The sequence below is a fragment of the Arabidopsis lyrata genome (assembly GCF_000004255.2).
Source record: "Arabidopsis lyrata subsp. lyrata unplaced genomic scaffold ARALYscaffold_3, whole genome shotgun sequence".
NCBI lineage: Eukaryota > Viridiplantae > Streptophyta > Magnoliopsida > Brassicales > Brassicaceae > Arabidopsis > Arabidopsis lyrata.
The window spans coordinates 23,361,616-23,382,881 of NW_003302553.1; the positions used below are offsets into that span (position 1 = coordinate 23,361,616).

Genomic DNA, 21,266 nt, shown 5'->3' on the forward strand with positions numbered 1-21,266 from the left:
TCAGGAGATAACCATTCTAAGTAAATGACTCATTTCAAAACAAGATACTATAACTTCATTTTGGAATGACCTCCTAAAATCCACATAATCTTCTGCATTGAAACTAATCCTTAATGAGAAGCTGCTTTTTTTTTTAGATAACTAATCTCGTAAAGCAACCTAATATGAAGTGCAAGAAAAGGAAAAAAATCAAACATCGCAAGCAAAATCTTCAACCATATAAAGTTTTGATTTCGTATGCATATTGTAACAATCATAACTCATAAAATAAAGAAAAATCCAATAGTGTCCCAACTATAAGCCGATTAAAAGCATATTCCCAAAATGGGGAAAAAAGAGAGCATGTTAGATCCTACTTAAACAACACCAAGATGCAAAGTATAACCATTGGTGTTGACAACCAGGCAAGTGTTCGAAACTCGGATTCGTAGTACTCACGTCTTGCATCTTGTAATTTAGTTCCAAATTCCTGAAACACCAAAACATATTACGAGTTCTGATATTCCTAAGTTTCAAGGTGAAGAGTGTAATGAGGTTCCTATGTAAAAGAAAAAGTTATACCAGATTTGACTTTTTAGCTTCATACCTGTTTCAAGTGAGAGAGGTCTTAGTTTCCGATTGGGTATATATAGCATATTTACAAAACATTGAGAATGTTTTGACCAAATAAAATTGATGAAAAGCTGATCACATACCTTTGCTCCATTTGCATCATCTCCATATCATGTCGTAATTTTTGTATCTCGCGTTTCACAAGAATAGAATGATTCTCCTTCACAAGGAATTAACGAAGAAGAGTTGGGACAATGCTACTATGCATAAAATGTTTAAAGTAAATACATGGTTTAACACAAGAGTACTGATACCAAAAATTTTGTGTTTTAGAGTATAAAACGCATCACAACTTGAGAGGTTTAAAAAAAACATCAACACTAACATTAATACCTGAGAAGTTTCAAGTTCAGATTTCAAAAATGTAATCCTAATTTAATAACATTGTCAAAACTATTAAAAGGTGTGTGTTACCTGAGAATTCTTCTGACAGGTCGGAAAATTGGCGGTAGGGGAATGGACGACGATCAATCATTGCGTAAGAGGAGCCGTGACCTCGAGTTCTAGCGACGTATTGAGACCCTAACAGAGCCAGGCGCTTGGACATGATGGTCATCAATTAGACGAAAATCTTAATAACAATTCAACGAATCGGAGAAGCAAGTAGTAAACGTAAATAAAATCGGCGCAAAATCCAAGATTTGGGAATCAGAGAGTCGAGAGAGATTTGATTTGCCAAGCTAAACCTAGACGTCGTCCGGTTTTATTCTAATTATATTTATGGGGTTTGATTTCTCAATGGTTTTGGGGTATCTTATCCTTTGTTTTTTTATATACCAAAACGCCATCTATTGCTTGCCCAAAAAGTTATTATTATTATTTTTTAAAAACTATATTTTCTGAGGAAAATATTACAATCAAACAAAAAATTCAAGAATTTGCCTCAACTCATCAAGAGGTAAATATAACTTATTCAGTAAGGGAAGCCACGAGCCCACGACACGCAAACTAACATTACAATTGAGTCACAAAACTGTTTATAAAAATCCAACACAATTCACCCATAAACAAACTCAGCAACAAGTTTGATCAGGTTTAAGAAAATGAGCTATGGAAATAATCAATGAAAATGCATTTTATTAAAAAAATAAAAATAAAGTCAAATTCATAGGGTAAAAATCATCTAAAATGCTACAATTGTCGGAATTTCGAAAGAACTTTATTTGACAAACTTTTTTCGTTGCAACGAGAAAATGCCAGAATTTATATGTTCGAAATTTGTTTAACTTGAATTTCTAAAAGTATAAATTCCGATAGATTTCTGACGGCCATATGATAAATTATTGAAATTTTCTATATTGAATATTTGTTTAAAAACAAAATATTTAAATTGAGTAGAAAATCCCATATTCTATATTAATATTTGATAATAGTAGTATATATAGTACTACTAATTGTTTAAATATAACCAACAAATAAAATATAGTTTGAGAAAGAGAAATACATATAGTTAAGATCAGGCCGATGGCGGAAAAGATCCCGGAAATTGCTTCTCCATGAATTGTTGTAGGAGGGTGATCGAATGACGAGTCTCTTCGTTCTGCTTTTCCAATTGTTCATACCTCAAGTCCTTTTCCTTGACTAGCATAAGAGATCATGGAACAACAACACTATATTTTTCTACCATTTTTTTTGAGCCAGAGAAAAAAAATATTAGATTTCTTGTAAAAAAAAAAAAAGAGAAATTACCGATTTGGTTTGGAGTAATTGAGAGGTCATGAGCTTGTCTAGCTTCTAGTAAATCCAACTCGTGCGAAATAATGGCGGCGATGATTATTGACATGGAGATAATTGCAGGTAGGCTGAATATGATAAACTCTTTTTTGTTTTTTACAGTTTCTAATTGAACCCTAAAACCGTAACGATGCTGAAACACCAAAACAAAAACATATATTGTGGCAGTTTCAAGAGTGAAAGAAGAAATTTCTGAGTAAAGGAAAAAAACTATACCCGTCCAACATTGCTAAAGAACATTTCAAAGCTAACCCTGTTTCAAGTAAGAGAGCTAGGACTTAGTTTCTCATTGGTTAACCAAGACGTTGAGAAAAAAAAAAGGATGGTCACAGACCTGTTCTCTGCATGCAACATGTAGCTTTTTGCTTGTATTTTTTCTATCTCGGGTATAGAATCATCAACAGCCTTCAAAAGCAATAAAGATTAAGCAGCATCAATCAGCAAGTTTCAAGGTTCTGTCTGAACCAATAGTAATCACAAACAAACAAGCGAACTAGGTATGTTTTACCTGAGAACTTTTAGTTTTAGAGTTAAACTTTGGTAAATTTGAATCTTTAGTGAGCTTAGAAATTTGACGAAGATTAATCAAGTTGTAAGATGCAGTGTCGGCCCGACATTTGCGAGTGCCCTACGCAAAGCTTCAAAAAGTATGTCTTTTTCATATACTATAAAAATCATTAACGAATCATTATCGGATTTGCACCTTTCTTTTTTAAAACAAATTTGGAAGGAAAAAACAATAAATTCAAAAACAAAACTAACAATTAACTTCAAAACCTAGGATTTTTCACTTGTAAAATAAGCAAATTGATTCACATACACGCATAAGAGGTATCACTTGTAGGATTTTTAGAGTTTTTTTTACTAAATCAAAAATTTAGTGTTGAAGATAATTAGTTTGTCTTTAAAAGTCCATATTATTTTTTTAAAAAGGCTCTACAGAATAAATTTATAACTTTTGCAGTATATCCAAAACTTAACAAATTTTTAGTTTAAAAGGCCCTAAAATTTTGAGACCCCAATCGCTGGCTTCAGTTGCTTGGCATCTGCGCCGGCCCTGGTAAGATGAGACATGACCTCGAGGTTTAGCGATAGAAAGCGCGGATTGAGCCCCTAAAAGAGCCAGACGCTTGGACAAGGCCATCGATCAGACCGGTAAATGAAATCAAATCAAATCAAATCGCTCTAAAGGGAGACAGAGATTGGGGAATCAGAGTGTCGAGTCGAGTGCGTGAAGAGGGTTTGATAAGACGACGACAGTTCTCTATTCCTACTTTCTGCCTTCTGGGGTTTGATTTCTCATTGGGGTTTTTTTATAATTTGGGCTTTATAATGGGCTTTTATTTTATATTTCTCATTTATTACATATGGCCCATTGTACGTACAGAGTTTTTTTCTTTTTTTTTTTTTTGTGCAAAAGTTTTTTTCAATTTTCAATATAAACATTTGAATTAGAGGTTTTGAAAGAAATTGCATAGAAAATAGAGAATGGGAAGAGAGTGTAATAGACCGTCAAAGCATATGGCCCTTGATTTATATTATAGTTTGCTTAGCCTTAATACGTTCTTGTGTCTCATGATCTCAAGAAATGCACCAAAGTTTATTGTTGTTATACTTATATGATCACTAGAATGTCATTTTACAAACTCCTTGTAAGAGAAAAACAAAATGTAATACGAGAAAAGGTTATTCATCTAGTGTTTAATAGAAAAGAACTCTTTGTACACTTGTTTGGGCATATGCCTCAGCTTATTTGTTTTCCTTTCAGAAAAGATGAGTGATGCCTCTTAAATTTCTTCAAATGATGCACAAAGATATATAGTTCCGAGTCGAAAGAGAAGAGCATACCATCTCTCTCATGAGTTTGGTTTTCACAATAAAATGCACCTTAAAAAACTGAGGATTGGTTATTTCAAACATAAACCGAAACTGAATGTAAAACCTCGGAGGTCGGAGCTATATATATGAGCATGCCTTATGGAGGGGGGTCATCTGACCCCAACAAAATTTAGTTACCTTTTATGTTTTTTGATAAAATGTGAAATTGACTCCACTGAAAATTTTACATTGACCCCTATAAATCTAACTTATACCTATGATTTACTTAAAAAGAAGACCCAAAACCCACATTCTAGAGGTAAAAGTATATATTAATCCTTTCAAATTGAACCCAAATCAATAATACAGTTTTTTAGGCCACGTAAACCTCTTAAAATTTGGGCTTATAATTGTAGAAAAATACTCCCTCCGTTTCAGAATATAGGATGTTTTAGAGTTTTTATTTTGTTTCAAAATATATGATGTTTTGCAACTTTCTATGCAGTTTTAAATGTATTTGATATTTTATGGCTGTTTGTATTCTGCAGTCTTTTCTCTAATTGGTTGAATTTTTAAAACCAAATATTAAATGATAGTTTTAAGAAAGCAAAATAAATTTTCTTAAAATGTGTGATTTCAAACAAAACTTCATATATTTTGAAACAGAGGGAGTACTATATTTTGTGATTTATTTTGATCCCACTAAAAATTGGTTCTAGCTCTGCCGCTGAGAGGATTAGTTGTCATTGATCACTTTTTTTTTTATTGTTAAGATGCATTAACAATGGATTGATGGGTATTATGCCAATTAACCAAAACAGAAAAAAAAAGTTTTGATCTCAATGTCATAGTAAGGTACTGAACCAAGACTCACTCCTTAAAGGAGAAAACTTTCAGGATACAAACATCATATTGTTGGCCTAGCAAATATTATATGCAAGAGGATTATAACTATCATCAACATTCACCATCACAACATTTAAATACTACTAAGCCCCTAAACCCCCAAAAATAAATAGAAAAAAACATGTTAAGCTAATTCTGAGTGAAAGGCTCCCAACAAAAGACTGTAGTGCATAAAACTAAGTGGCTAAAAACGCCTAAAGCTGCTTTTTAGGATGCAGACATAACCCAAAAGCAGAGAGAGAGAAAGAGAGAGAAGGTGTTTTAGTTGTGGAGGTAATTGCAGGATGCTCCTTTCCTACAATGTCCATCTTCGCGGAAGAACTTGCATACTCTTTGCCCCTTGAAGTTGTTCTGCCCACTTGACTGCCTGTTCCAACCATACCCAGAATCTCCATTCTGGCTCTGTTGTTGGTTTCCCCAGTAACCGGCTTGGTTCCCTCCTGACCCACCGCTTGGGATCGCTGTCTGATTTTGAGTTCCCCAATTTTGATTACTGTTTCCAGACTGAATCCCTTGACCTGGTTGCATCCATCCCGCACTCGTAGTACCCGCTTGAGCTTGAACTTGAGCTTGGGGTTGAGCTTGAGGGTGGCCTATTGCGCCCCACCCTGGGTTTGGATAAGCTTGTGTTTGTCCTTGGACAGGCCCGCCCCAGCCAGAGTTAGGGATTCCCTGGCCAGTTGAGGGAGCAGAAGATCCACCCCAGTTTACATTCACTCCAGCTTGAGCAGGACCAACCCATCCCATGTTTGGATTTACAGTCCCTTGACCCCAGCTGCTGTTCTGGTTTGCTGGAGCCTGAGCCTGAGGTTGTCCTGAGTTTTGGTTGTTGTTCACCATGTTTATACCCCACTGAGCCTGAGCCTGAGCCTGAGCCTGAGCCTGAGCCTGAGCCTGAGCCTGAACATTCGGTTGGCTTGGGACTGCAACCTTCCAAGGATCAGATGGAGGAAAGCCTGGTTGACTCTGTGAGTGTAGAACACTAGGAGATGGGGTGCCATAAGACGTAGAGCTATTCTGAGAAGAGGGAGCATTACTTCCTCCATGATCTGTCTGCAAGCTCCCCCAGCTTTGCTTTCCACCTGCTGGTGTTGGAGAATGAAGAGTCGCAGAGTGATTAACAGAAACGTTAATCAAATCTGGTGTTGGAACAGGGTAGGCTTGAGGCTGTAGAGTACCAGCAGAATTTACAACCACAGGGATATCTATCCTAGAAGCATGACTCTGTACAGATTGTGCTACTGAGTAATTCATCGACTGATTAGCTGACTGTGGAGATGGCTTGGTTGGAGACCATCTGCTCTCAAAATTTCGCCTTTTTGCTGTTGGAGTAGTGATTTGATTTGGAGTAGGGGATGGAAGACTACCACTTTGACTCCAAGTATCTTGGGAATTCCTAGGAATCTCAATGGTTGATGGAGCAGTCCTAGCAGTAGAACCTAAATTGGGTTCAGATTGGCTTGATTGACCAGAATAAGCTGCTACCTGAGCTTTCGTATAGCTATTATCTACCGCCTGGGTTTGCTTCTGAAAAAGTCCAGCCAATGCATCAGTCAGGAGAACAGAGTCCAACGCTGACTCTTTCGCTTTCCAGATTTCCAACTTAGCAGGGAAGTACCCAGTGTTGTTCCATTTACGGAGCTGCGCCATCGAAAAAGGTCCTTGAACTTTACCAGATGGGTCCTTGTAATGCCATATTTTCTCTGACTCATTTGACTTGGGAACAGGCTGCGGAACAACAGCAGGAGGTGCCGTTGAAATTTCAGAGGCAAACCTAGGAGATAATTCTGGTGGCGCAACAGCACGAGAACTTCTGGTAGTAGTTTCAGGAATTGAAACAGATCTTGGCTTCTCAGGGCCTAAAGAAGGTTGCACATCTCTTTCTCTAGCTGAAGTCCACATACTTTCACTAACTTTGTCGTCAGAACTACCAAGATAATCCCCTCTACCAGTAGAACCTCTACCAGAATAACTTCTGGTTAATTCACGATTTGCACTTGTATTCGAGTAGTTACTTGTGCCAGTCCATGATTCATTGGAACTAAATCCTCCCTTTCGTGGAGATATTGGATCTCTTCCTCTTCTGTTAAAGCTACTGCTTCGCGGCCTCAGTTGTTTCTCTAAATGCATTAAAACCACCAAACATCAAAAACATTAGAAGATATACCAAACTTCACATTTTAGTTTAATTGCAAGTAAAAACTTGAATAATAAAGAAACCTTTTTCCTTTTCTTCTTTTTCATCTTCATCTTCCGATTCACAATCTGGATCCATTTTGGGATCATCATGTATTTCTGGAATTTCTTCTAGCCTGCGTTGTCGTTCCTCTGGAGATTTTAACAGTTGCAGCTTCTCAACACATTCTCGTAGCGTAAACATAGTTGAGGAATAACACAAGTGAATAAAAAGAATGAAATTATATGCTTTCCACCACTACAAATAGATTCAATGCTCTTTCCCTGAAGTACAAAAACATGCACAGAGAGGAGCATTTCAAAAGCATGGCAAATACTTATTTTTGACAAGAATTTGAAAGTTTCAACAGATAAGGATATTCTTTTCTGCGGCCCATGTCACTAGCGCGATCACGCAAATGACTGAAACGTAGGATCTCTGCATCCAGCAACTGCATTCATTAAGTAATAACTGTCAATACAGAAGCAGTCATATAAATTTTACATTTCTCAAATACTATTGTGATAGCTTTACATTATTAAGAAACCTGAAAACCAAAATCTAAGAGAGACGATAGAACTAGAATCATGCACATTCCCTAGACAGATTATGCAGTTATTTTCCGTCTCCCAGTCCAGCAAGCTCAATCACCAAACATATAATAATAATGAACAAAAGGAGAATTAGAGACAGGAAAAAGCTTCAGCAGGAAAAAAGCAACTTACGTTTTTAACTCTCACTTCCTGCAGTGCTATGGCTTTTTCTTGTATATCACCCTAAAAAAATTGACATTAGAATACCAAGAATGCAAAAGCAACATGGTCCACAGATTTTTAGACATAATCAAATGAAAGACTTCAAGTAATAATATGAAGCATACCACTGACAGCCTGTTGATTAATCCACATTTTATGCTCTGCTTAAGACGCTTGCATTCATCCTGAAATTATTGCATGGAAGTTATGGGTCAAACATATAGCACCCTTGAACAATTACTTCTTACTAATCAGGAGAAGTTCAGACAGAAAATAGTGAAAACAGTAACCACAGCCTCCATGGCTTATCAATATATGCAAGTGCAATAGGAAATACTATGTAAGGACCAAAAAGAAGAACATGTTCTCTCATTTCCAGTGACAAGAAAAGGACGTTGGATATCAGGAGTACGTCACCTCAGTGAAATCTTGATTTGATATAATGTCAATGGAAATCACTTCCGTTTTGTCCAAGTTCAATATTTCAAGTACATAGTCTGTTGTTTTTTTGCCAACTTTATAAGGTTCAGGAGCTTTGCTTGTGCCTGTGTTTCAAACCAAAAGAGATCTTAGTCAACCATTGTATCAACAATATTGAAATAATCTGTAAAATAGAAAACTAAACATACCAACAACTTGAACCAGTCGATATAAATCTTGCTTTTGATTTCCAGATATCCTTAACCTAACAAATGCACTAGCAACTTTTTCTTCGAATGCTGTAGAATCTTCAAGTAGATCTTCCACCAAGCTCCGCCTTAAGTATATCAAATTAATGTTGTGCATATCAACAGCAGCAAAATCATCAAGATTAGATTGACGTCCTTTCCTGACATTTTTTTTGCGTGTTTTACGTTTTTTATCCTTCCCACTTTTCATTGGATGGTCCAAGTTTTCATCAACATCCTCATGATTAGGTTCTTCTGTATCAACTATGTCACCTTGAATATCATCTGCCTGATTTTGCTCCTTTTTAAGAAAATGAGAGTCAAGGAGATTTAACATCTCAAAGTGTCCAACATGTGATTTTCCGAACAAATTCTGAAGCCTGGAGTCGCAGATAACCTGGCTTTTACGTCGGGGATCACGAAGATTGTATCTTTTTATATAAGCCAGTAGGAGAGTTTGTACTTCTGTCATTGGTAAGAAAGATCTGTCACCACGTCTCATGTGCACGACCAGATCCAAAAGTTCCTTGGAAGCCCACTCCATAGTTTCACCTGACAAATTCTTATTGGCTGGTGATCGAATTTTCTCAGCAGAACCAGACTTTGATCGACTCCTGGTCTTCCTCTTTTTTGGAGAACTATCTGAATCTGATCCTCCATCAGTAACATAGTCAGTCTCATTGGCTGTTCCCTGTTTGCTAGCATTGGTCTCATGTCCTTTCAGTGGCCTCTTAGCCTGATCAAGTTCCTCTGGACTTAAAGATAGCTGGGTTTTCAAATCAATCCAGTAATCCTTAAAAAGATATTCCCAGCTGGTCTTGTCATCAAAATCCATTTGCGCCTGTAAAAGATAAAATGACGTAAGGGAGAGATCAGAAAAAGAAGACTGTCATTCAAATAACAAGTGGAAACTAAGGCAGAAGTGAAAATCAACTAATCAGCGTGGGATACTGGCCAAAGTCATAATTTATCAGTGACATTACAAAGTAAAAAGAAAGAAATGTAAGCTTATCATGCGACAACTAGTTTGAAAGCTCATACACATTTCATCATGCTATAGAGCAATGGTAAAGGAGAAAAGAGAATCAACACAAGATTGATCATCAGGCTTATCACAACATGTTTAATGAGAGAAACAGGAAATTTAAGATCATGAGGTACTGCAACTCATTATTACAAGAAAAGAAAAAAAAATCGGTAAGCAAAAAATACAAGAGTATGACAGGCATACCGGCTCCTTTTCCTGCTCTTTTCTTTCTATCAACTTGACTGTCTCCATGCATGTCTCACATAAACCCTTATTACCTCTGATGCAAAAGAAGACAGCATCCTTGGCGCAGCCCTTGCATAATGAAAACATGCATGTATAACACAAGTACGTTGCAGTTTTCTCACATTTGCTACACAGGTGCCATCCTATTCATAAAAATGAAACATCATGTTAGGTTCTATTAGAAAGTCATGGAAATGATGAAAGCTCACGGAATATATACATACACAGAGAGAGGTAACCAAGGAAAAGTATGACCATGCACAGACAGACTGAAAAATACAGTATAACCGAAGCAGAGTACCAATTAATTCTAGTTTAAAGAAACTAAGGGAAATGATCCTTCAAACAGTCGACTATCTTAGAAGTTTATAACATGTGTTCTAAAATATGAGGGACAGTACTATATACTAAGAGGCTGTACAGTGATTTTTGGGCTCCTGCATCTCAATGGTTTGTGGAATTTATCACCATCTGTACCAAAGATAATTCTGATCATCTGCTAATTGCAATATCATTAATTGGTGCCTAGAAGATAGTGAAAAATTAATCTTTTTTTTTGACATCACTGAAAAATTAATCTTTCTCATTATATCAAAATATTATATTACCAAGTTTAAATGGTGTAGATTTATGGTATGATAAAACTGGATGATGTCACCATGTCAACCCATAGTCAAGGAAAGAAAACTACCGAAGTATATAAAAGCATCAATGCCAGTGTATTTACTATTAAAACGACACATCAGATCCCACTGCTGCTATTTGGTATTTAGTATTTACATTGAACAACGGAGAATCAACTAAAAGCTACCATTGACAAGTTCTTGTGGAATCTCAAAGAGTCATGACTGTACACAAAAAAAGGGTGAGCATAGCCTTGATAGTAATCAGACTTATCCATTTCACAAACAATCCAAAAGCTGTCACTGCCAGTGTAGCAAGGACAGTGGTACAACAGGCCTGAGACTAAAGTAAGAATCAATAGCAACACGAAAATCAAACATGATGTGCAAAGCAATAAAAAAAAAGCCTTTGACATAACTTTCAACTAAAGGTTCAGACTAATAATTTGAGAGCAAAGACTTAAAAAGGACATACTTCTAGCCAAGAACTCGAACAAAAGATGAAAGAAGAAGCTTAAATTACCAAGAATTGTTATAAATGTCATAATATGGATGACAGGTAAAAACACATATGCAGTCATGAATTTCTAAAGAAGTAACAATGTTATAAGACACTAAAAATCACTACATACACAACTAAAAGAAAATATGTTCTTAGCAGATGATGTATCCTGTTTTTCCAAACTATAGTTCACTGATTTATATTTAAGCAGACACCTAATGAGAGAATAGCAGAAAAAAACTTACCACAGTTCCATTTACCCTTTGACTGGAAGAAAGCCTCATCTCGATCTACACAGGAAGGGTGGTACGCTTTTGGGCATCCCCTGCAAGCCAACAGAATCATACATTAAACAAAAATTATCATCTGTTAAAGGGAAGGGAACATAAGAAAGAAGGAGAAGGACCAACTACAAATTCACAGAAACTACAAATGAAAGCTCACCTGCGGTCACAAAGGACAAGATCACCCCCATCAAAGCACATGAAACAAACATCTTCCTCTTTCTTCTTTCCCGTTCCTTTCACTGTCTTTGTATTTCTCCCCCGTTTCCTCTTTCCTCCAGCACTCTTATTTTCTTCCTCAACTTCATCAGTCTCTTCATCACCCATCTCAGCCATAACACTCTCCTCCTGTGTCTCTGTCATCTCTTCATGATTTTCCCTCCCCTCTTCAATATCAGCTACTGAGGAGTCTCCATGCGTTTTCACATCCTCCGCCACATCAGTCATCTCATCATCTTTTTCCTGATCCTCATCTTCAATCCTTGTCTCTGTTTCTTCTGACACTTCAGCAATTTTTGTTCCGTCTACTTTACCCATAACAGTCTCCTCCTGTGTCTCTGTCACTCCCATATCTTCATGATCTTCCCTTCCCTCCTCAATACCAGCTACTGGGGAGTCTCCATGGGTTTCCACATCCTCCGCCAAATCAGTCATGTCATCATCTTTCTCCTGATCCTCACCCCTGATTGTTGTCTCCGTTTCTTCTGACACTTCAGAAATCTTTGTTTCATCTACTTTAGCCAGTTCCTCAGATAGTTCTTGGGTTTCTTCTCGAATTTCCTCCATATCAACTGTCTGCCCTGCTTCTCCCGCACCACCCATCCCATCGCCTTCTTTCTCTATCCCAGCACTATACTTAAAGTCTGACTCTACTTCTTCTACAGCCTCTGGTACATGTATGTCCAGTGATTTACCAGCTTCTGAATCCTTCTCAACATCTTCTTTGACATCATCCATAAAAGTTTCCTTATCACTACTTGTTTCCCCAGCAAACTGAGTAACAACAGCTGGTGATATATCCACTGAAACCTCAATTTTGTCGGACATCTCAGTAGCCACATCATCTACCTCTTGGGGCTTAGCACCATCAACCTTTTCTTCCTCCTCTGATTTCTTCAATACATGTATATCCATTGCATCTTCTGTAACATCCACACCTTCTTTTGCATCTCCATCTGTCAGATCTTTAGCTCCTTCACCTATTTGCAGCTCTTTCACTGGCTCTTCTTCTACAAATTCACTTCCTGAGTTACGCACTGGATCGTCTAACCCTTTATCTTGAGTGGGAATTTCCGTAAACCCAGCCACACAAGCTACCTCTTTATCATCAGGAATTTCAATGTCATTAACCAAGGAAGCAGCTTGCGCTGTAGTTTCCTCCTCCATCACATCTATCTTTTCCTTTTTAGACTCTGTGTTCTGCCCTAAACCATTCTCTATCTGCTCAACAGCCATACTTCCACAAACTACATGTCCACCTTCATCTCTCTTTTCCTCGGCATTCAGAGTATCAACTCCGTTTAGGTCATGTGATGGAGGTTTTTCTTTGTTTTCCTCAAGCCTATCTCCTGACGAATTAGCTTGTGAATCACTGCCGATTAAAGCCGCACCTTCCTCTTCTCCCCCTTCCCCAACCACCGAAGACGGTTTCAGAGGAACCACCTCCACCGCCGCATCGTCACCACCAACCGAATCCATCTCCTTAACATTAAAACCTGCATTTTCTTCTCCTCCTCCACCTACCGAGGAAACGACATCAACAGGAATCCCCCCTTCAACCACATCACTGATCTCAGAGACGGAATTCAAAACCGCATCTTCTCCTTGCTCCTTAGGCGCGAGCTCTGACACCGCAGCGGACGAATTCACATCCGTAACTCCGTCGCCTCCTCCTCCTTCTTCCTCTCCAACAAACGAATCACCGCATGTTCCCGTGAGACTAGGTTCGTTCGAAACATGAAGACATTCAGAATCATCTTTAATCGATTCCAGAGAAGCTCTCTCAGAATCAGAATCCATGAGCGGAAAAAAAGGATCAGCTTCTCCGTCTTCTTCGCTGGCTACAACACTCGTCCATAAAAATCACAAAGGGGAAATTTCCGGTGACTGAAATTGAGAAGAATAACGAGAAAACCCTAGAGAGATCTGAAAGCTTTTTAGGCTTAGAGCAACCACAATGGTTAGAAATAAGTTTTGAGTTTCTTATATTTTAAATATTAATATTTTAATATAAAAATAAATAGACCACTAAAAAGAAGACAAATGTACAAAAGGTTTCTAAAATGTTTAGAAACATTCCTTATATAAGGTATGTTTCTTGTTCTCTCTCTTCTTTTTCAATTTTTTTAAATATTTTAATGTTAAGGTATCTTGTAAGAAACCTCCATTGAGGTTGCTCTTAGGGTTTTTGAGGATGATTTTGTTTTCGGTGTGTCTAAATGGATCAAACTGTTTTTTAACAAAAAAGACTGAAAGAGGTAGGAGAGGACAAGAACATTTTCAGGTTACTATATTTTATTTTCAATATAGATTATTAATTAATGTTCAATACAATTACAAGATGTGTTTGTAGCTCAGTTGGATAAGCTGCTCTGTTGAAATGTATGAGTCCCGGGTTCGATTCGTTGCAATTGATTTTTTTTTTCTTTTCTTCTATAAACATCAATGTGTACATGACTTTCACCCTAAACATATTATTAGTCAAGCTTTAGCACTTGCTAATTTCTCAGTTTAATATGTTTCCATTTTTTCTGTTATTTGTCAAACTCCCCCATAAATTATAATGTTATTTTTTTGTAACGTCATAACATTTAGGTGACTTGACTTAATTTGGAACATTAGTCAAAAAGTTTATTTTTGTCAACTTATTTACCAACATCTACATTCGTTCAAATTGTTTCTTAAAAAAAATAGAAGAAACAGAGTAGTTTTTTTTTTTTTTTGACATCTTTGGATCGACAAGGTCCGATCCATAGCTAATTTATGCAGAGTAACGCGACTTAGTGGAGTCGAACTCTGGTGGAAAAGGCGGAATCAAGTGAACTTAACCACTTGACTAAAACACATCCCCGAGAAACAAAGTAGTTAGACAAAAGAATTTAGACTTTTTTTTTTGGACAAAAGAATTTAGATTATATATTGAAATTATGTTAAGTTTTTTACTTTATGTTTAAGTACTTAGTTTCAAATCATTCATATCTAGAAAATATGGTTCACATGTTTTATTTAGTTCCACATATACTACGAAAAACGAATTGGTACATCTTGTCTAACCAAGACCTACAGTGTGATTATTGGAGGATCTTCGATCACTAGTGTGCCTCTAGCTTGTATAATCACACCAGAAAACACTTTTTTCTCCGGTGATGTCACAAGTAAACAACCTTTGTGATTGGCTCGAACAAACCAAATTAAGGCAATAATTGCCTTTGTGGATGTCTGTTAAATAAATAGGAAAATGTGGGTTTAAACCTTCGATAGTCAAAAGTCAGAAAAATATTTGAGAAAATAGTCTCTTTGAAAAGTTTATTATATAGTCTTTTTATCGGAAAAGAATTGTCCCTTTACATTGGTTGTTCTTTTCTATCTATACAAGAATTTAAGATATTACAAAGAATGAATAAGAAATTATCGCCTCAATTGTCTTAATTATCCATTCATTCATCGACTTTGATTTAATTCTTTAATTCTGATAACGCCTAGGTTTGATTCTTTAATTAGCCGTGGTGGGCTTATTTTGCTTTATCTTCTTCGTCCAACTTATTCATTTTCTTCTTAGCTTCGGCTCGCGATCGGGCTATTTTCCTTTTCTTTGTCCGTGACGAGACTTTTGATTTTGCTGACGTGTGAATATTTCCTAGGTCGAGGATCTTCGGTTTGGGATCCACCACCAACACCCCTCTTTGTCAATCAACCAAATTGGGGTCCTCTCAACTACAACAGCCTCCTTCTCTGAATCTTCACTAATGTAAACATGATTATAAACCGACATGCTCCTCTCAATTTCTAGGACAACCTCCAATAAAACAAGTTGAAGGGCATGTACAAACCCTTGAACTACAAAACTAGCTTACGCTAGACGAGATGTTTTCCGGGATTTGATTCATAACATTGTCATCTAAAACGCTACCCAAATCGATGTCACGAACCAAACTGCCTTTAAGTAGGCGAACAAGAACTTTGGTGTTATCTCCTCATTCTTAAAGAACATCTCAAACCAATATGAAGTTCTGATTACCTTATTCTTCTTATTTTTGGTATTGTATGGATTTGGATCGTACCGCAATCATGTGACAAATGCAAAAACCCAAACCTAATTAGCTTCACAGCGAACATGAATAAAATCTCATACTTTTTCTCGATTGCTAACTGCATTGCATGTGAACAAAAACATATTGTGTTTGTTGGAAAATAATATTTTTTTCTCCCAATTTTAAACAATTTTTCCAAAGGAGTCGCTAAGCCAAATCATTTTAAAACTGAATTTGAAACCATCTTGACATCTGCTTATTCGCCAGATTTAAACACTCTCTTAGGTAGGTTGTCTACTCTGAATTCACTCATCATACCTTTTTGGTCATCTCCATCGACATTGAAAGAAACCACTTTCAAATTTGCAAATTATCAGAAAGAAAGATAACACGATATTTTTAGAGATTAGTTAATGCAAAATAAAACCTTTGCATTTCACTAGACGACGCAAATGTCAAGACGATTTCAAGTTCGTCATGAGGTCTGCAAATAAACAGTTCGTTATGCGCATCTAAACAATATAGAAAATTAAAAAAAAAAATTAAGGTAAGGACCATTTTTGTAGAAAATTAAAAAAAAAAAGAACAAAACGAAAGCAGAGTAGATACGACAAGTTGGTAACAAGCTTAAACCCATTTTGTTGAATACAAAGTTTTATCTTATTGAAATTTTTAGAAAATTCTACGTAGGTTTATTTCAATTTTTCTTATTATTAGTCAAACTTTTCTTTCATGCGGTTTTGCTAGATTCCACAATTTTGAAATAATATAATTTATCAGCAAATGAGTTTCTTAATTTCTTTTGAAGGGTTGTTGTTCAATTATAACCCGGTCAAACAATACTTCGATGGTTTAGATGGATGATTCAAATTCTATGACTACTTCGATATTTTTTTTTCACTTTAATGAGACTTTTAGTTGATCAAAATTGTAACTAGTTTTAGATATCTTTTTTTCTTCATGGCATCAAAATTCTATAATAAGAGATATATAGTCTTGAACCATACAATTATACAAATGAAAGAATGGTCAATTGTGATAAAAACAAGATTTACTTCCATTTATATGTAGATTGGTTTAATACTCATACCTGTCATCATTTCTGATTTTTTAGAAGAAAGGATGATATTTTTTAACTTCTGAAAATCATCTTTTAAATATCTTTTGTTTTATATAACCTTTTTCGCCTATAATTTTCTATGCACCATTGTGGCTTGCTACACCTATTTGAGTGACAAAACAGAAATGTGGTTTAAGTTAAAAAAAAAAGAAAGAAAGAAAAAAGAAATGTGAACTTTCTTCTCAAGTTTAAGTTGCATATCCTCTAAGGCTTCTTTATATTAACTTCTTGTATATGCATATATGTATGCATTCTTTTCTATCTACAATGAAGACCACAATTTAAAATCATTATAACCACCCAAAATGTTGACCAAAAAAATAACCCCCAAGTAAGATGTGCACATGGAACGTGGTCCGTAATCTAACCATAAAATCCGAACCTTTAAAGATTTAATTCCAAAATATGCCTATTTCTTACGCTAGGTCCAAATTGTCCTCCCCAAAACTCAGATGGAGAAGTGCCACAAAATAAGGATTCTATGTGTCATGTGTGTGTGTTTGTGGTGTCATATTCTACGGCTAACAAGTAACAACCACATCCTTCACTTATTCTCTTGATCCAACGTCATTACGTTCACTTTGCATTCCCCAAATTGTCTTTGTCTCTCTTTTACATAGAATAATCTTTGTTTTCTTATTCCAAAAGCTCTTCAATGGTCCAAATGCATTTATCCTATATTAAGAAAAAGGATTTACTTTTTAAATATTCGGAAAAAGACTTATAACAGCTCATTGACACAGTTTGCTAATAGTTAAATTAGTGGTCGATGGTGAATGATAGTATTATTAAATTTTGCTAAGAGTTTGTCTTATTATTACAAAGAAATAACTTAAACCTTAAAAACTGAATTTAAAGACAAATAAGAACTAGGATCGTAATCGTACGGTGAAGATCAAAGACAGGATCAACCGAAATAAGACCATTTCTCATCCTTGCCCTTGCCGCCGCCGCCACCAGCTGCAGCTTCATCGCGGTAGTAAACGCCGAGGTTGTTGATCGCTGCGGTGAGAGCGTTTGTGGACGTTTCCATGGAAAGATAAGGCATGTTGTTGAATGAACGAGCAAGACAGGATGCGACTACTAGTTTGTCATTTCCCTTATCACCACCAGCTTTGTTATTGTTGTTCCTCTGCTCCTCGGCTCGGTGTTTAAGAGTCTGAAACATGAGCTCAGGCTCATGCTGCATTGCTCTGAGGACATCCGCAGAGGATTGGCCCATCACAGCACGGGTCACTGCGAATCCGTGAGGTCCATCACTCTGCAAGACGCGGACCACGCTTGGTCCACCGAAAAGATTGTGGACTCCACCGAGAGCCTCTTCGTAAGCTCCACCTAGGAACATTCCCAAATAGTATCTCCCGCCGCTGCAGCCATTGTTGTCCAGCTCGTGCAATGGCAAGCTCGATTCTCCGCCTATGAACTTGTTGATCTTTCCGTCGCTGTCGCAAGTCAAATCTGATAAGATCCCTCTCGCGACAGGCCTTTGGTCAAGTTTATGGATTGGAACTATAGGAAACAGCTGGTCAATCCCCCAGAAATCCGGAATCGAAGTGAAAACCGATAGATTGACATGGTAAGTAAGAACCGGATCCGATGCACCAATCGCCTTAATCACCCACTCGCATAACCCATCAACACCAGCTAACTGTTCAATGCTCAAGGAACCTTCTTTGAACCCTTCAACACATCTCTGCTTCAGCTGATCAACATAAAGAAAGCAGCTTTCACGATCACCACGCATCGCAGAACCATAAAGATTCTCGTAATCATTTCTGACTTCCTCCGAGTACCCTTCAAGCATAAACTTTAGATCAGTAGGGGTTTCATGTTGTTGACCAGCTGAGACAGCTTCAAAGATCAACACCGAGTGATGAGACACAATGGCTCGACCGCTCTCGCTGCATATCACTGGATGCTTCACAGATTTCTGATCACAAACAAACCTAACCGATGCCACAACAGCTGCAGCATACTCCTCAAGACTATAAGCAACAGAAAGATCCGACTCCCCCGATTTAGACCCATCGTAATCAATCCCCAATCCACCACCAATATCAATCACCTTCATATGAGCACCAAGACGGACAAGCTCACAGTAAAGCTGCGCAGCCTCAGCTACACCATCAGACAACAAAGCCGTCGACGGAATCTGCGAACCAATGTGAAAATGCAGAAGCTGGAGACACTCAAGCATACCAACTTGACTCAGCTTCCTCACCACACGAACAATCTGAATCGTAGTCAAACCAAATTTCCCTTTCTCACCAGAAGTAGAACCAAAATGACCAGAATGTTTAGTTCTCAGCTTAGCCCTTAACCCAATAACAGGCCTAACATTCATCTTCTGACTCAAATCAATAACCAAATCAAGCTCTTCTTCTTGCTCAAGAACAATAACAGTATTCAATTCCAGTTTCCTCCCAAACAAAGCCAATGAGATATACTCAGAGTCTTTAAAACCATTACACACAAGAAAAGCTTCAGGATTACCTTTACACAAACAACTCATAGCAAGAAGAATCTCAGGCTTGGAACCAGCTTCTAATCCGAATCGAAAACTCGATCCAAATTCGACAATATCTTCGATAATAAACCGATCTTGATTACATTTCACAGGATACACACCTTGGTAATGTGAACCATATCCTTGACTCTGAATCGCGTAATCAAATGCTGATTGAAGACACTCAAGACGATTCTTCAGAACATCAGGAAAACGAACGATAAGCGGAAGCTGTAATCCTAAACCACTCGGATCTGTAACTTTCTTCACGACCTTCATGAGATCGATGTCTTGGTGAGGTAAAGTGTTTGAGCCATGAGGACGAACGGAGATGGTCCCGGAGGTATTCGCGGTGAAATACGGAGCTCCCCATCCGTCGATACGGTACAGCGAGGAGGAGAGCGATGGAGACCAATCAACAACGGCGGCGGAAGCAGACGACGGTGTAAAGACGCTGCAATCACTGGAAAATGTATCGATGGGAGTATCAACAAAAGCTAGAGCAGGCATCTTCTTCTTCTTCCTTCAACGAACGGTTACAAATGAATTTTTTCGAAAACAAAATTTGTGAATTCAAATTTTCAACAGAAAAAAAAAGGAAAATTTGAATCTGTGAATTTGTTAGATTTGGGGGAATTTGAAACCCGCCGAGGCAAAGTGCCTCGGGGCTAACCCCCTCAGAAGGAAGCAGAAGGTGAATCTATCACCGCCGTGAAACCCGCCTTTTACGACCCGACCCGACCCAAAATTCTCCACGATGAACGTTCAGAAGAAAGCTTTTAAAAAAATTTTGGTTAAAACAGAGAAAATGAATGAACTCAACAGCAAAACTTTTCCCTGAAAAGAAATGAGAATGAGAATTTTCTCGGGAAAATTGAGGATTGAGAATTTTCTCGGGAAAATTTTAAGGGAAGAGAGTCGTGAAAGAAGAGAGATTGGTGAGAAATGCATGAAGGAGGAAGGTTCGTTAAATAGGGGAGAGTGGTGGGAGAGAAGGTGAGATTCGGATGAGGTTTAAATTGGGCTTGGGCCCTATTTGTGATTCTCTCCCTTTTTTTATTTTATTTAAATAATAACCTGTATTTGTTTTTTTTTATTACATTTTTCTCCGTTTGAAAAAATAATTTTATGTTTGACCAAATAAATAAATAAAAAAAAATCATATCCACCGATTTTTTTTTTTTTCCACCGAAAAATTTATTCCAACTATTCAACCCAAATTCCTACTTATAATATTATTAAATGTAATATTCGAAAATTAGTCGACATTACACAAAGTCTACAAAAATTAAACTACAACTACAACTCTAACCGGTTGTGAGCATAAACATGGACAACAAATAAATTTTATCGCTAAAAGATATCTTAAAAGGTGCAGATAGGGGTGTTAAAATGGGTCAAGATTCATGGGTCAACTCAACTCAACTCAACCCATGAACTCTAATGAGTTGAAATTTTTGACTCAAATGAGTTGATGGATCAAATGAGTTATTGAGTCAAATGGGTTGATGGGTGAAATGAGTTGGGTTGTAATGGGTCAATGGTTTACCCATTTAACCCAACAATTTTTGTTAAATTGAATTAAACCAATCCAAATCTCTAAACCGATTTCAATTTGAGTCTAACCAAAACTTCTAAACCGATTGAATATAATCCTTAATTTTCCCGCAAAAAATGTGAATACACCATTTTCCCGCCAAAAATATAAATTCGTGATTTTCCCGCCAAAAACGTAAATCCATAATTTTCCCGCCAAAAAATTTTAAAATTTTTAACCAAAAATGAGGATGGATAATTTCCCGCCAAAAACGTAAATCCGTGATTTTCCCGCCAAAAACGTAAATCTGTGATTTTCCCGCCAAAACATAAATCCGTGATTTTCCCGCCAAAAACGTAAATCTGTGATTATTATTATTTTCTTTTTATTGTTAATTTATTTTAATTATTAATTTATTTTAAATATTAATTTATTTACTACATTAATGGGTCAACCCAATTAACCATCTAACCCATCAAATTAAATGAGTTCATGGGTTGGC

The 21,266-nt window shown here is 37.0% G+C and overlaps 3 protein-coding genes and 1 long non-coding RNA gene across 6 annotated transcripts; all 4 read right to left on the minus strand.

The window, feature by feature from the left end:
• Positions 1-196: 196 nt before the first annotated feature.
• On the minus strand, positions 197-1,539 carry LOC110230549. Its single transcript, XR_002333691.1, has 4 exons — positions 1,027-1,539; positions 696-772; positions 562-586; positions 197-469 (listed from the first exon to the last, which is right to left on the minus strand). It is a non-coding gene; the product is annotated as an uncharacterized LOC110230549 (long non-coding RNA).
• A 489-nt stretch (positions 1,540-2,028) lies between these two features.
• LOC110229779 lies at positions 2,029-2,940 on the minus strand. The gene is made up of 4 exons (XM_021030615.1): positions 2,681-2,940; positions 2,563-2,599; positions 2,302-2,479; positions 2,029-2,193 (listed from the first exon to the last, which is right to left on the minus strand). Exons 1-4 carry the CDS (start codon positions 2,698-2,700, stop codon positions 2,069-2,071), a joined length of 360 nt encoding a protein of 119 aa, XP_020886274.1. The 5' UTR covers positions 2,701-2,940; the 3' UTR covers positions 2,029-2,068.
• Positions 2,941-5,007: 2,067 nt separating this feature from the next.
• Positions 5,008-13,517, minus strand: LOC9322298 (zinc finger CCCH domain-containing protein 19). 3 transcript variants are annotated; one of them, XM_021030583.1, is made up of 11 exons: positions 13,169-13,517; positions 11,512-13,075; positions 11,313-11,392; positions 9,901-10,085; positions 8,631-9,510; positions 8,419-8,546; positions 8,127-8,186; positions 7,972-8,022; positions 7,627-7,697; positions 7,291-7,442; positions 5,008-7,190 (listed from the first exon to the last, which is right to left on the minus strand). In XM_021030583.1, exons 1-11 carry the CDS (start codon positions 13,368-13,370, stop codon positions 5,332-5,334), a joined length of 5,232 nt encoding a protein of 1,743 aa, XP_020886242.1. In that variant the 5' UTR covers positions 13,371-13,517; the 3' UTR covers positions 5,008-5,331. The 3 variants fall into 3 exon arrangements, with proteins under 3 accessions (XP_020886242.1, XP_020886241.1, XP_002886232.2); XM_021030582.1 differs by having other exon boundaries at positions 5,008-5,946; positions 5,977-7,190; positions 11,512-13,517; XM_002886186.2 differs by having other exon boundaries at positions 11,512-13,517.
• Positions 13,518-17,480: 3,963 nt separating this feature from the next.
• Positions 17,481-20,246, minus strand: LOC9322300 (arginine decarboxylase 1). The gene has a single exon (XM_002886188.2). The coding sequence runs from the start codon at positions 19,735-19,737 to the stop codon at positions 17,629-17,631; it is 2,109 nt and encodes a 702-aa protein (XP_002886234.1). The 5' UTR covers positions 19,738-20,246; the 3' UTR covers positions 17,481-17,628.
• Positions 20,247-21,266: the final 1,020 nt, after the last annotated feature.

What these genes read in the sequence shown, in the direction of transcription:
- LOC110229779 (XM_021030615.1), bottom strand. Translation starts at nt 2,700, where the DNA reads ATGTTGCATGCAGAGAACAG. An exon ending in TCTTTAGCAATGTTGGACGG is followed by an intron (nt 2,480 to 2,562) that starts GTATAGTTTTTT and finishes TTGGTGTTTCAG; the next exon opens with CATCGTTACGGTTTTAGGGT. An exon ending in AATTACTCCAAACCAAATCG is followed by an intron (nt 2,194 to 2,301) that starts GTAATTTCTCTT and finishes CTCTTATGCTAG; the next exon opens with TCAAGGAAAAGGACTTGAGG.
- LOC9322298 (XM_002886186.2), bottom strand. Translation starts at nt 13,370, where the DNA reads ATGGATTCTGATTCTGAGAGAGCTTCTCTGGAATCGATTAAAGATGAT. An exon ending in AAGAGCAGGAAAAGGAGCCG is followed by an intron (nt 9,511 to 9,900) that starts GTATGCCTGTCA and finishes TATCTTTTACAG; the next exon opens with GCGCAAATGGATTTTGATGA. An exon ending in TCGACTGGTTCAAGTTGTTG is followed by an intron (nt 8,547 to 8,630) that starts GTATGTTTAGTT and finishes TTTGAAACACAG; the next exon opens with GCACAAGCAAAGCTCCTGAA.
- LOC9322300 (XM_002886188.2), bottom strand. Translation starts at nt 19,737, where the DNA reads ATGCCTGCTCTAGCTTTTGTTGATACTCCCATCGATACATTTTCCAGT.